General features: G+C 38.3%; 1 protein-coding gene across 14 annotated transcripts in view; it reads left to right on the top strand.

Moving 5' to 3' along the window:
* Positions 1-13418, top strand: part of chb (chromosome bows) — a 238667-nt gene that overhangs the window by 208068 nt on the left and 17181 nt on the right. For 13 of the 14 annotated variants that reach the window (XM_071656220.1, XM_071656217.1, XM_071656214.1 and 10 more), the window contains one exon: positions 6369-6428. The exons of the other annotated variant lie outside the window; for it this stretch is intronic. In XM_071656220.1, the coding sequence (XP_071512321.1) occupies positions 6369-6428 (60 nt within the window). The remainder of the gene's footprint in view (positions 1-6368; positions 6429-13418) is intronic. 14 annotated transcript variants of the gene reach the window in all.

The raw sequence follows: 13418 nt of genomic DNA, 5'->3' as shown, positions 1-13418 counted from the left end.
ATATTTATTTTATTTTACCTTGACATTGCATAAATGACTACATGGAGAATTTTCATGTTTTCTTTGCATTTTTGATGACTGCTGTTTATGTGTTAAATGACTGCTGTTTTTCATGTGTTGCTTTTGTTATTTTTGTAGTATCTCCTAAAAGATTTGTTATCCAGCAATGCCCAGGATTTTCTACTTAAAATGTATCTTTCTCCTGGAAATTAAATAAATGGTGCCTTGTTTGAAAATGGTCACTGATGTCTACACTTTCTTACAAGTAGGAACCCCCTGTCTTTCTTACAAGTAGGAACCCCCTGTGCCTAAATTCTGAAAATTCAGAGAATGGTCTTGTCTTACTGATAATAGTATATACATGTAGCCCAAAAATTCAACCTGATTTGGTGGTATTTTTATATATTTTAGGAATTTTATTTTCCTTATGTGTATTATGTATTATTTACTACTTTACTTCAAGATAATCCAGTCATTACCTTTTCCCACAGCTAACTCTCAGTATTTCACTCTTGCACACTTTCATGAATTGAGTTAACATTATGAAGACCTCACTTGGGTGAAGAGTGGATTCCCCAACCCATTCACTCAAAAAAATACACATAGCTCGGCCTTAGTATTTTTCAGCTGATTACTTTATTCATACCCTTACAGAACCCACATAACCTCTTGCTTGGTCATTCCTCAAAAACCTCTGATTTACTGGGACTGATTGAATTTTTTACATCTATACATTAAGTGTAGACATGGAAGATATACTAGGTGTTACAAGAGTCCACCTGTGAGTGAAGTCATCTGGTGTGAGGGTGTAACACAGTCAGTGTATGAAAACATTTGCATTCTTTTCAAGGAACTTTTCATTCCATTTGAGCTTTAGTCTTTCATTTCCTTAATCCTAACTGGAACAGCCTAAGAGCTGCAGAAGCCCCATAAAAGAAGTCTGGGTTATATCTATTCTGTCTGTCTATATCTGACACCTATTCCCTTTGAGAACTTCCTTGAGGGGATGGCCATAGCTAAAGAGTCTTGATGGGCTATATATTGATAATAAAAAGAAATATACAATATAGATTACACATCAGTATGACATTAAAAGGCCTGTCCTCCTAACTTAGCTTGAATATCAAACTTTGTTGAATTTGCGAAGTAAATCCATATAAAACCAGTGCTGCTGTACACACAGCAAAGTTAGAAAATGTAAGAACTGCCATGGGAAGACCCAAGACTTCAGAAATAGTTGAACTGAGTTCTTATTTTTACTAGATCAGCCAGGTTGCACACATGGATTAAACACAGACATACAGCATTAGACAAGATGGTAGACCAAGCAAGCTTTTATGATTGTAATTAGTTATTTGTGCTTGATGAGGAGGGAGTTTAACACTTATGGGACTCCTTCTACTGTCATATGACCTTTTAGATATCTGTATAATGTCTGCATTGACCACGTCCTCTTTCAGTTTATTGCATTTATCTACCATTCGTGTACTATAAAAGTTCTGTACATCTTTTCTAACAAATTTTTTGCTTGATTTTTGGATTTTCACCCAACTTGTCTACAATAGTCTACAACATTTTTCAAAGTCTCTTTGTTCGTCCTTTCTTGTAGTGCTATGATCATTACATGCTTTGTATAATTATGTATTTGTACTGGACATGGAGGGAGTTTTTTTACTCTTGGGAAACCATCTGTTGACCATTCCATACCATCATACAACTTCTTAGACATATGTAAGCTATATATATTTACCATGTGTTTGTTCATTTTGCTCCAGTCTTTTACCTCTCTCTTATCGTAGAAGTTCATTCATTTTTTCCAATATTTTATCACTCTCTTACCATAAAAGTACTTTGTCACATCTTTTTTTTTAACAAGTTCCTATCCTAATTTCATGGTGTGTCCTCTTGTTTTTCTGGCCCTACATCTCTTAAAGAAGTTGTCACTGTCTGTGCATCAAGCTGTTTTAAAAGCTTAAAGGTTGTTATCAGGTTATGACCCAATCTTCTATCTTCTACGGTTGGCAGATTTGAGGCCTCTGTCCTTTCCCTGTAACTTTGCTCTTTTCAGTCTGGTACCATCTTTGTTCCTCTTCCCTGGACCTTTTCTGTTAGCTCTTATGCCTCTTTGGATATGGCAATCAAACTAGAGAGGCACATTCTATTTTTAACACCATGAAGAATACTTTATTTACTTATCCATGAACTTCAATGCAATTCTAATATGCCTATGAAAGTACTTCTTTATATCCATTTTAACAAGTTTCTCAGTTTTACAATATGTCCTGTGGTTGCTCTATCTATCCCTACATCTCTCAAAGAACTGTTTACAATCCACAATTTTGACTTGTTTTAAAAACATAAAGGATGAGATCAGGTCACCCCCTCACTTCTCTCTGTATAGGTGTAATAACTTGTTTATACTTCACGACACAGGAGCTTTATGCTTGTGGGTCACCATTCCTTGAATTTTTTTTGCTGTCATACAAATTTCCTAAATTTATGTATGTTGTCTGCACTCACCATGCCCTCATTCATTCTCTTCCATTCATCCAACATATGTATACTATAAAAGAACTTCTTTACATCTTTTTTTTACAAGTTTCTTCCTTAACCCTGTATGTGCATGATTAAATTTTGTGCCAGTTTCCAAAGAGCATCGTTTATCAAACAGAAAAATTTAATTTATATTATTGCATTTTTATTGCTTTTTCATTATGAACTTTTGATATTCTTCCCCAAAATTCTCAATTGTAGTTTATAGAGAAAATACAAGAGATAAATGTCCCCTTCCTTTGCAATGATGCCACACAGCTGACAATGTAAACAAGCATCTTATTTTGCTCTATACACTCCAGCAATCACCACAGGCCCACATCTGCCTATAAGAGGATATAAAACATATTTATGAATATCAGAAGGTACTATAAAATCCATAAACTCCCTACAAACGGAAAAAAATGCCCCAGATTTCACACAACACTCATAATCAATTACTGGGGTCATCCCATGCTATATAGATGGTACGTCATCATTGGGTTAATGAGTTACCTAGATATTTAGACCTTTAAATCCACACCATTTTCTCTTCATCTGTCGCTGTCAAATATCTTTTTATTTCCAATAGTGCACTTGCTGGCCATTCCCACTTCTGTGAGGTAGTATTGGGAGCAGATTATGTTACAGGAGGAGAGGGTTTCCACCCTCCATTCTCATCATACTTGCTTTCATTGATATGCAGGAAATATAAGGGTAGCATTATTTCTTCCATTTTTCCAGGAACAGTTTTCTGCTTACTTCAGTATTATCATATTTGCGTTCAGCTGATTTGAATTCTATCATATTTCATCGTTTTCATTCATGTTAATTTTCTAGAAACATACTCATTGACTCTCAGACCATGCCATTTATGTTATCCCTTCCATGCTTTATGAGTTATTAATTCACAAGTACAGGATATCTTGGGTTTCTATCCTGACAAGGATTTTTTCCTTCCATGTCTGAGCTACATATATTATGGCATCATTAGATATTTAGACAATATTGTGTATACCCTTATATGTTGTGCACCCAGTTGAGTATTGCTAAGTTACATAAGAAAAGATGATTACCCCTTAACTCTTTTATGTATTTGCTTTATCTTAGATTATTTATGGATTAGTTTTGATGTTACACGAAACAGCTTTTTAACTGATGTCACTTAAGCTTTTTCTGTCTGAGACACACGCTGAACTATCTTTCTGCCTTCAGAGTGGTATTTTGCTTTTGGGTGTTGGTTGTTTCATGAGTAGTTGTTACATAAATTTTCCTATATATTTTGTTTTATAACCCATTCTCATGAATCTCCATGCTTTTATCTGACTTTGTCACTTCTTCAGAACTCTACCATACTTTTTTTTTTTTTTTATCCAAACACAGAAATTTCATGCTTAATTTTGCCTCTGCATAGGATTTTGTGTCAGGAGCTCTTAAAACTCCAGGACAGTAAAGATGTATGATTTGAGATCACCTAGTTTTTGTTCTAATAATTGCTATTGTGACCTGTATTTTTTTAAATGGAGCTTTTAATGTAGAAAAATGATATTACAGTTGAAGAATATTGTAATGATATATGGTTGATTATATTTTGTACATTCTAGTGAGTATCCTTCCAGCTAGGTAGCATAATCTCAGGGCATAGTAACATGTTACATATATATTTAAAGAATGAGGCAATCCAAAAAATTCAACACAAGCTTTATGTTTTCATGCATTGTGAGGAATGTAAATGTTGCATTCTGTGTAATTATTTGGCGTAGTATATGATTGTGTGCTGTTTAGTGAAACTATGCATTAAATCAGAAGATATGGCTTTTTAAAGACTAATCTATTAGAATAGCTAAATTTGTGACAAATAATTACAGCAAGGCTTCAAGTTATGACATTTTGAGTTGTGACATTTTAGACCTGTGACACTTTAGAAGTAGAGTGCATTGTATTGACTTATGACACTGTACTTCAGTTTGTGACAGACCGGAAAATATGAAATTTTTGTCTGTATATTTTAGGTTCAAAAGAATATTTTTGTGTGGCAATAATGTTTATTATTCATGTATACTTTAATTACATCACAGCAAAATCCCAGCAACTGGCAAAATGCGTCCATTTGTGCTCAGAGATACCTCTTTACTTATTGCATCCTCTGTAAGTGCAGATATTTCAGTAATTCTAGATATCCTCCAGTTGAAGCAGTTGCTGGATCAGATGATTCAGGGGGTTGACAAGCCACTATAGCACCCTCCCTCTCCCTCCCATTAACCTGTATTTCATTGTACCACCACCTCAAGCTTTCAACACCATTTTCTTTTTGGGTAAGTCTGTTATAAATTGTCTGCATTCCCATTGATATGCCAACATTTCTTGAATCAGATTATTTGAAGGGTGATGTAGATAACCCTGATGTCTCTCTCTCATATAGACAACTACAATCAGCAAGATTTATAACAGTGAAGAGGGTGGTGGTTGAGAGAAACAGAGTTATACAACATGCACGTTGTGTGTTGAGTGCCTAGCATTTGCTTTGCTTTCATGACAAATTATAGGTATTTGTAGGTGTTTTCCCTTCTAGTAACTTTTAGTCTACCCCATCTTACTTGCCGAACCCCACACCACTATGTTTCAATGCAGTATTTTTTTCATGAGCTTTCTTCAGATATCATCTAAATCATGTCATGACAGATTGTAGGTAGTAGTTGGTAAGCGGCCACCAGCTGGTATTAACTACCTGGGTATCAGAAGGGTTAGTGATGGCTGCCTAGTGAGCCAGCACATCATGGTTGTCGACTTACACTCCTCTGGCCCAGGTAGCTGTCTTTTCTTTTATGTTTCACCCACATGTGGACTGCTGGCATTCTATCCACAAACATTCAGTCTCTCTTTGTCTCACATAACACTTGAGGACACTAAACTTACAACTCACTCTTTGTTACCTTTAGATTTTCCTGCAGTGAGTGCTATGCACTAGCCCAGCTTTTTGGCTGAATGGTGGGAGGAGTTGATAGAAGTAGTAGATAGAAACATTAGATAGGAGCATTAGGTAGAAGTAGGTAGTAATATTAGGTTGGAGTAGCAGGTAAAAGTAATAGGTTGGAACATCAGATAGACAAGTTAAGTAGAAGTATTCAGTAGGAACATTCTGAAACCACTGTGCTGGAGTTGCCCTCTACCAGTGGCCACCCTTTAGAGGGAGTTCCTGAAGGGAACAGGCATCAGAGATATAGACAGAGTGTGGTACAGTATATGGGTGGTAAGCTAAGTTTATTCAGGTACAGAATAATCCATCCATATGAATTACATTGGAAAAAATTTGGTCAGTAATGTAATTCCCATGTAACATAGGATTTCATGGTTTGATTTACAGTGGATTTGACTTGCAACAGGTTGTGCAGGAATGTGACTTGTCTTAATTTGAGGCCTTGCTGTATGTTGTTTGCATGTTTCATATCGTCTTTAACTGTGTAATACATTGGTATACTATGGAAGTATCTTTTGCCATAGTAACTCCCCTTTATATTTCCACTATCCAAATAGAGGACTGAGCCAGAACTGACTAGCTTGGGGTTTGTAGTACATGAACCTCTTTTTCTCCCTTTTTTTTTTTTTTTTTTTTTTTTTTTTTTTTTGGCAACAAGGCTGTTTAGAGCATGTGCCAACTCATATTGATATCTTGTTAATGCATAAGTTTAGTACTAAACGTCATGACAACAAGCAAAAAAGAATTACACAGATTTGCTAAGAGCCTGGTTGCCAGATTTGATTCTGTTGCAGGTGGTTTTTGCATTTTGATTATTTTTGTGTAGCTTATCAATGGTTCTCTTCTTGCTGTACCCTAGCTATTCTGGTACGGATCACAACAGCGTATACTCAAGGAAGTGTGGGAGCCAACAGCAAAGGTGAGACTACTTCATTTAGCACATTCTTTTAGAATTTTTACTTTTTTCTTTGTGTAATCAGTTTTTTCATCTAGCTGATTGATGTCACAGCATGATTACCATGTCGTAAGCTCCAGGATATAACTTGCTTTGGGTGCTTAAATGTTTTGTCTTGTTAGTACAAGTATATTAGTTATAAGAAAGTTTTTAGTTTTCATGAAATTCTTTGCATTATTATGCATTATTATCACCATGATGTGATTCATCCACACAATAATTTAAAAGACCAATTGTGAAATTTTGCAGTCGTAGGTAGTTGGAAATAATTGGGTGCATTTTATTTGAAGTATGGATTTGAAGATTGTAAAGAATTTTTACTTAGAAGGAGATTATAGGTTTAAATAATAAAAGGATCTTTTTTTGTAGAAGCAAACCACAGTACCCTCAATATTTCTTTAATTCTTGTGGTCTATATGTAGAATAAGATTCAGAATTATTTTGTTGACTGTAATTTCAGTGTCTACACTTTTTTTTCTTTCAGATTGGTTAAGAAATTGAAGTTTGATATATATATATATATATTTCTTACTTTTAAACTGTTTGCCATTTCCCGCGTTAGTGAGGTAGCATTAAGAACAGAGGACTGGGCGTTTTTTGGAATATCCTCACCTGGCCCCCTCTGTTCCTTCTTTTGGAAAATTAAAAAAAATAACGAGAGGGGAGGATTTCCAGCCCCCCGCTCCCTCCCCTTTTAGTCGCCTTCTACGACACGCAGGGAATACTTGGGAAGTATTCTTAATCCCCTATCCCCAGGGATAAAGCAAAGTTAAGAGTAAATGTGAATAAGAGCAAGGTTATTAGGTACAGTAGGGTTGAGGGTCAAGTCAATTGGGAGGTGAGTTTGAATGGAGAAAAACTGGAGGAAGTGAAGTGTTTTAGATATCTGGGAGTGGATCTGTCAGCGGATGGAACCATGGAAGCGGAAGTGGATCATAGGGTGGGGGAGGGGGCGAAAATTTTGGGAGCCTTGAAAAATGTGTGGAAGTCGAGAACATTATCTCGGAAAGCAAAAATGGGTATGTTTGAAGGAATAGTGGTTCCAACAATGTTGTATGGTTGCGAGGCGTGGGCTATGGATAGAGTTGTGCGCAGGAGGATGGATGTGCTGGAAATGAGATGTTTGAGGACAATGTGTGGTGTGAGGTGGTTTGATCGAGTAAGTAACGTAAGGGTAAGAGAGATGTGTGGAAATAAAAAGAGCGTGGTTGAGAGAGCAGAAGAGGGTGTTTTGAAATGGTTTGGGCACATGGAGAGAATGAGTGAGGAAAGATTGACCAAGAGGATATATGTGTCGGAGGTGGAGGGAACGAGGAGAAGAGGGAGACCAAATTGGAGGTGGAAAGATGGAGTGAAAAAGATTTTGTGTGATCGGGGCCTGAACATGCAGGAGGGTGAAAGGAGGGCAAGGAATAGAGTGAATTGGAGCGATGTGGTATACAGGGGTTGACGTGCTGTCAGTGGATTGAATCAAGGCATGTGAAGCGTCTGGGGTAAACCATGGAAAGCTGTGTAGGTATGTATATTTGCGTGTGTGGACGTGTGTATGTACGTGTGTATGGGGGTTGGGCCATTTCTTTCGTCTGTTTCCTCGCGCTACCTCGCAAACGCGGGAGACAGCGACAAAGTATAAAAAAAAAAAAAAAAAATATATATATATATATATATATATATATATATATATTTTTTTTTTTTTTTTTTTTTTTTTTTTTTTTTTTTTCTCCCTCATTTGCGAGGTAGCGCAAGGAAACAGACGAAAGAAAATGGCCCAACCCACCCCCATACACATGTATGTACATACGTCCACACACACAAATATACATACCTACACAGCTCTCCATGGTTTACCCCAGACGCTTCACATGCCCTGATTCAATCCACTGACAGCACGTCAACCCCGATATACCACATCGCTCCAATTCACTCTATTCCTTGCCCTCCTTTCACCCTCCTGCATGTTCAGGCCCCGATCACACAAAATCTTTTTCACTCCATCTTTCCACCTCCAATTTGGTCTCCCTCTTCTCCTCGTTCCCTCCACCTCCGACACATATATCCTCTTGGTCAATCTTTCCTCACTCATTCTCTCCATGTGCCCAAACCATTTCAAAACACCCTCTTCTGCTCTCTCAACCACGCTCTTTTTATTTCCACACATCTCTCTTACCCTTACGTTACTTACTCGATCAAACCACCTCACACCACACATTGTCCTCAAACATCTCATTTCCAGCACGTCCATCCTCCTGCGCACAACTCTATCCATAGCCCACGCCTCGCAACCATACAACATTGTTGGAACTACTATTCCTTCAAACATACCCATTTTTGCTTTCCGAGATAATGTTCTCGACTTCCACACATTCTTCAAGGCTCCCAGAATTTTCGCCCCCTCCCCCACCCTATGATCCACTTCCGCTTCCATGGTTCCATCCGTTGCCAGATCCACTCCCAGATATCTAAAACACTTCACTTCCTCCAGTTTTTCTCCATTCAAACTCACCTCCCAATTGACTTGACCCTCAACCCTACTGTACCTAATAACCTTGCTCTTATTCACATTTACTCTTAACTTTCTTCTTTCACACACTTTACCAAACTCAGTCACCAGCTTCTGCAGTTTCTCACATGAATCAGCCACCAGCGCTGTATCATCAGCGAACAACAACTGACTCACTTCCCAAGCTCTCTCATCCCCAACAGACTTCATACTTGCCCCTCTTTCCAAAACTCTTGCATTCACCTCCCTAACAACCCCATCCATAAACAAATTAAACAACCATGGAGACATCACACACCCCTGCCGCAAACCTACATTCACTGAGAACCAATCACTTTCCTCTCTTCCTACACGTACACATGCCTTACATCCTCAATAAAAACTTTTCACTGCTTCTAACAACTTGCCTCCCACACCATATATTCTTAATACCTTCCTCAGAGCATCTCTATCAACTCTATCATATGCCTTCTCCAGATCCATAAATGCTACATACAAATCCATTTGCTTTTCTAAGTATTTCTTGCATACATTCTTCAAAGCAAACACCTGATCCACACATCCTCTACCACTTCTGAAACCGCACTGCTCTTCCCCAATCTGATGCTCTGTACATGCCTTCACCCTCTCAATCAATACCCTCCCATATAATTTACCAGGAATACTCAACAAACTTATACCTCTGTAATTTGAGCACTCACTCTTATCCCCTTTGCCTTTGTACAATGGCACTATGCACGCATTCCGCCAATCCTCAGGCACCTCACCGTGAGTCATACATACATTAAATAACCTTACCAACCAGTCAACAATACAGTCACCCCCCTTTTTAATAAATTCCACTGCAATACCTTCCAAACCCACTACCATTCCGGCTTTCATCTTCTGCAAAGCTTTTACTACCTCTTCTCTGTTTACCAAATCATTTTCCCTAACCCTCTCACTTTGCACACCACCTCGACCAAAACACCCAATATCTGCCACTCTATCATCAAACACATTCAACACATATATATATATATATATATATATATATATATATATATTTGCTTAGAAAATCAAATGGATTTGTATGTAGCATTTATGGATCTGGAGAAGGCATATGATAGAGTTGATAGAGATGCTCTGTGGAAGGTATTAAGAATATATGGTGTGGGTGGCAAGTTGTTAGAAGCAGTGAAAAGTTTTTATCGAGGGTGTAAGGCATGTGTACGTGTAGGAAGAGAGGAAAGTGATTGGTTCTCAGTGAATGTAGGTTTGCGGCAGGGGTGTGTGATGTCTCCATGGTTGTTTAATTTGTTTATGGATGGGGTTGTTAGGGAGGTGAATGCAAGAGTTTTGGAAAGAGGGGCAAGAATGAAGTCTGTTGTGGATGAGAGAGCTTGGGAAGTGAGTCAGTTGTTGTTCACTGATGATACAGCACTGGTGGCTGATTCATATATATAAACAGGTATATATATATATATATATATATATATAAACAGGTAATTACACATACACACGCATAATACATATTTTCTTTCTTTTAAACTATTCGCCATTTCCCGCATTAGCAAGGTAGTGTTAAGAACAGAGGACTGGGCTCTGAGGGAATATCCTCACCTGGCCCCCTTCTCTGTTCCTTCTTTTGGGAAAAAAAAAAAAAAAAAGAGGGAAGGATTTCCAGCCCCCCACTCCCTCCCCTTTTAGTCGCCTTCTACGACACGCAGGGAATACGTGGGAAGTATTCTTTCTCCCCTATCCCCAGGGATATATATATATATATATATATATATATATATATATATATATATATATATATATATTCTTTCTCCCCTATCCCCAGGGATATATATATATATATATATATATATATATATATATATATATATATATATATATATATATATATATATATATATATATATCCCTGGGGATATATATATATATATATATATATATATCCCTGGGGATAGGGGAGAAAGAATACTTCCCACGTATTCCCTGCGTGTCGTAGAAGGCGACTAAAAGGGGAGGGAGTGGGGGGCTGGAAATCCTTCCCTCTTTTTTTTTTTTTTTTTTTTTTTCCAAAAGAAGGAACAGAGAAGGGGGCCAGGTGAGGATATTCCCTCAGAGCCCAGTCCTCTGTTCTTAACACTACCTTGCTAATGCGGGAAATGGCGAATAGTTTAAAAGAAAGAAAATATGTATTATGCGTGTGTATGTGTAATTACCTGTTTATACTATATGGGAAGGGATTTCTACACTCATAGGGCCCAGTGTCTTGAACATTCTCTTCTATTATACATTGAGTCATTCTGTTTGATTCATCCACCATCATGTACTGTAAACGCACTTTATCACACTTTTTTGTTTTTACAAGTAACTTTATTGATTTCATGATATGTCCTCTGGTTGCTCTGTTATTATATCATGAAAATGAAATGTTGACTTCATGTCATCAATTTGTTTTATAAACTTAAAGTTGAAATCAGGGCAGTGCTCTCTCTTCTCTCTACCAAAGCCAGCAGATTTAGAACCTCTTCACTTTCCTAGTAACTCAGGATAAATTTCCCGTGTTAGCAAGGTAGAATAAATAAATGAATAAAGTAATATATACATATTGTTATTATACTTAATCGCTGTTTCCTGCATCAGCAAGGTAGCCCCAGGAAACAGATGAAGAATGGCCCATACACACACATATATATGTCAACATATACACATAGACATATGTATACATGCACAGACATATACATATGTACATGTTCATACTTGCTTGCCTTCATCCATTCCTGGTGCTACCCTGTCCCGCAGGAAGCAGCATCGCCACCCCCTGCTTCAGCGAGGCTGCACCAGGAAAACCGACAAAAATGGCCACATTCACTCATACTCAGTCTCTCGCTGTCACGTGTAATGTGCCAAAACCACAGCTCCCTGTCCACATCCAGGCCCCACAGACCTTTCCATGGTTTGCCCCAGATGTTTCACATGCCCTTGTTCAGTCCATTGACAGCATGTCGACCCCGGTATACCACATCATTCCAATTCAATTCACTCTGTTCCTTGCATGCCTATCACCCTCCTCTGTGTTCAGGCCCCGATTGCTCAGAATCTTTTTCACTCCATCCTTCCACTTCCAATTTGGTCTCCTGCTTCTCCTTGTTCCCTCCACCTCTGATACATATATCCTATTTATATCAATTTTTCCTGTTATTCTCTCCATATGTCCAAACACTGTTTTTATTTCCATGCATCTCTCTTACCCTTTCATTATTTACTCAATCAAACCACCTCACACCACATATTGTCCTCAAACATTTCAGTTCCAACATGTCCACCCTTCTCCGTACAACCTCATCTATAGCCCATGCCTTGCAACCTTATAAAATTGTTGAAACTACTGTTCCTTCAAACATACCCATTTTTGCTCTCTGAGATAACGTCCTTTCCTTCCACACATTCTTCATTGCTCCCAAAACCTTTGCCCCCTCCCCCACCGTGTGACTCACTTCTGCTTCCATGGTTCCATTCAATGCTAAGTCCACTCCCTGATATGTAAAACACTTCACTTCCTCCAGTTTTTCTCCAATCAAACTTTCATCCCAGTTAACTCCTTCAACCTTACTGAACCTAATAACCTTGCTCTTATTCACATTTACTGTCAACTTTTTCCTTTCATCCACTTTTTTAAACTCAGTCTCCAACTTCTGCAGTTTCTCCCTTGAATCAGCCACCAGAGCTGTATCATCAGCAAACAACAACTTACTCTCTTCCCAGGCCCTCTCATCCCCAACGGACTGCATACTTTCCCCTATCTCCAAAACTCTTGCATTTACCTCCCTAACCACTCCATCCATAAACAGATTAAACAGCCATGGGGACGTCACACACCCCTGCTGCAGACCGACCTTCACTGGGAACCAGTCACTCTCCTCCCTTCCTACTCATACACATGCCTTGCATCCTTGGTAAAAAAAAGATTCACTGCATCTGGCAATTTACCTCCCACCCACACCATGTACTCGTAAGACCTTCCACAGAGCACTACTATCAACCTTATCATATGCCTTCTCCAGATCCATAGATGCTACATAAAAATCCATCCTTTTTTCTAAGTATTTCTCACACACATTCTTCAAAGCAAACACCTGATCCACACATCCTCTACCTCTTCTGAAACCACACTGCTCTTCCCCAATCTGATGCTCTGTACATGCCATCACCCTCTCAATCAATATCCTTCCATATAATTTCCTAGGAATACTCAACAAACGGATGCCTGTGTAGTTTGAACACTCACCTTTATCCCCCATGACTTTGTACAGTGGAACTATGCATGCATTCCACCAATCCTCAGGCACTTTTCCATGATCCATATATACATACATTGGATCCACAGCAACCAATCAACAACACAGTCACCCCCTCTCTTGATAAATTCAACTGCAATACCATCCAAACCCACCGCCTTG

Source organism: Panulirus ornatus, chromosome 62, assembly GCF_036320965.1.
Source record: "Panulirus ornatus isolate Po-2019 chromosome 62, ASM3632096v1, whole genome shotgun sequence".
NCBI lineage: Eukaryota > Metazoa > Arthropoda > Malacostraca > Decapoda > Palinuridae > Panulirus > Panulirus ornatus.
Note: the sequence above shows the minus strand (reverse complement) of the source record. Positions and strands in the feature narration are given on the sequence as shown.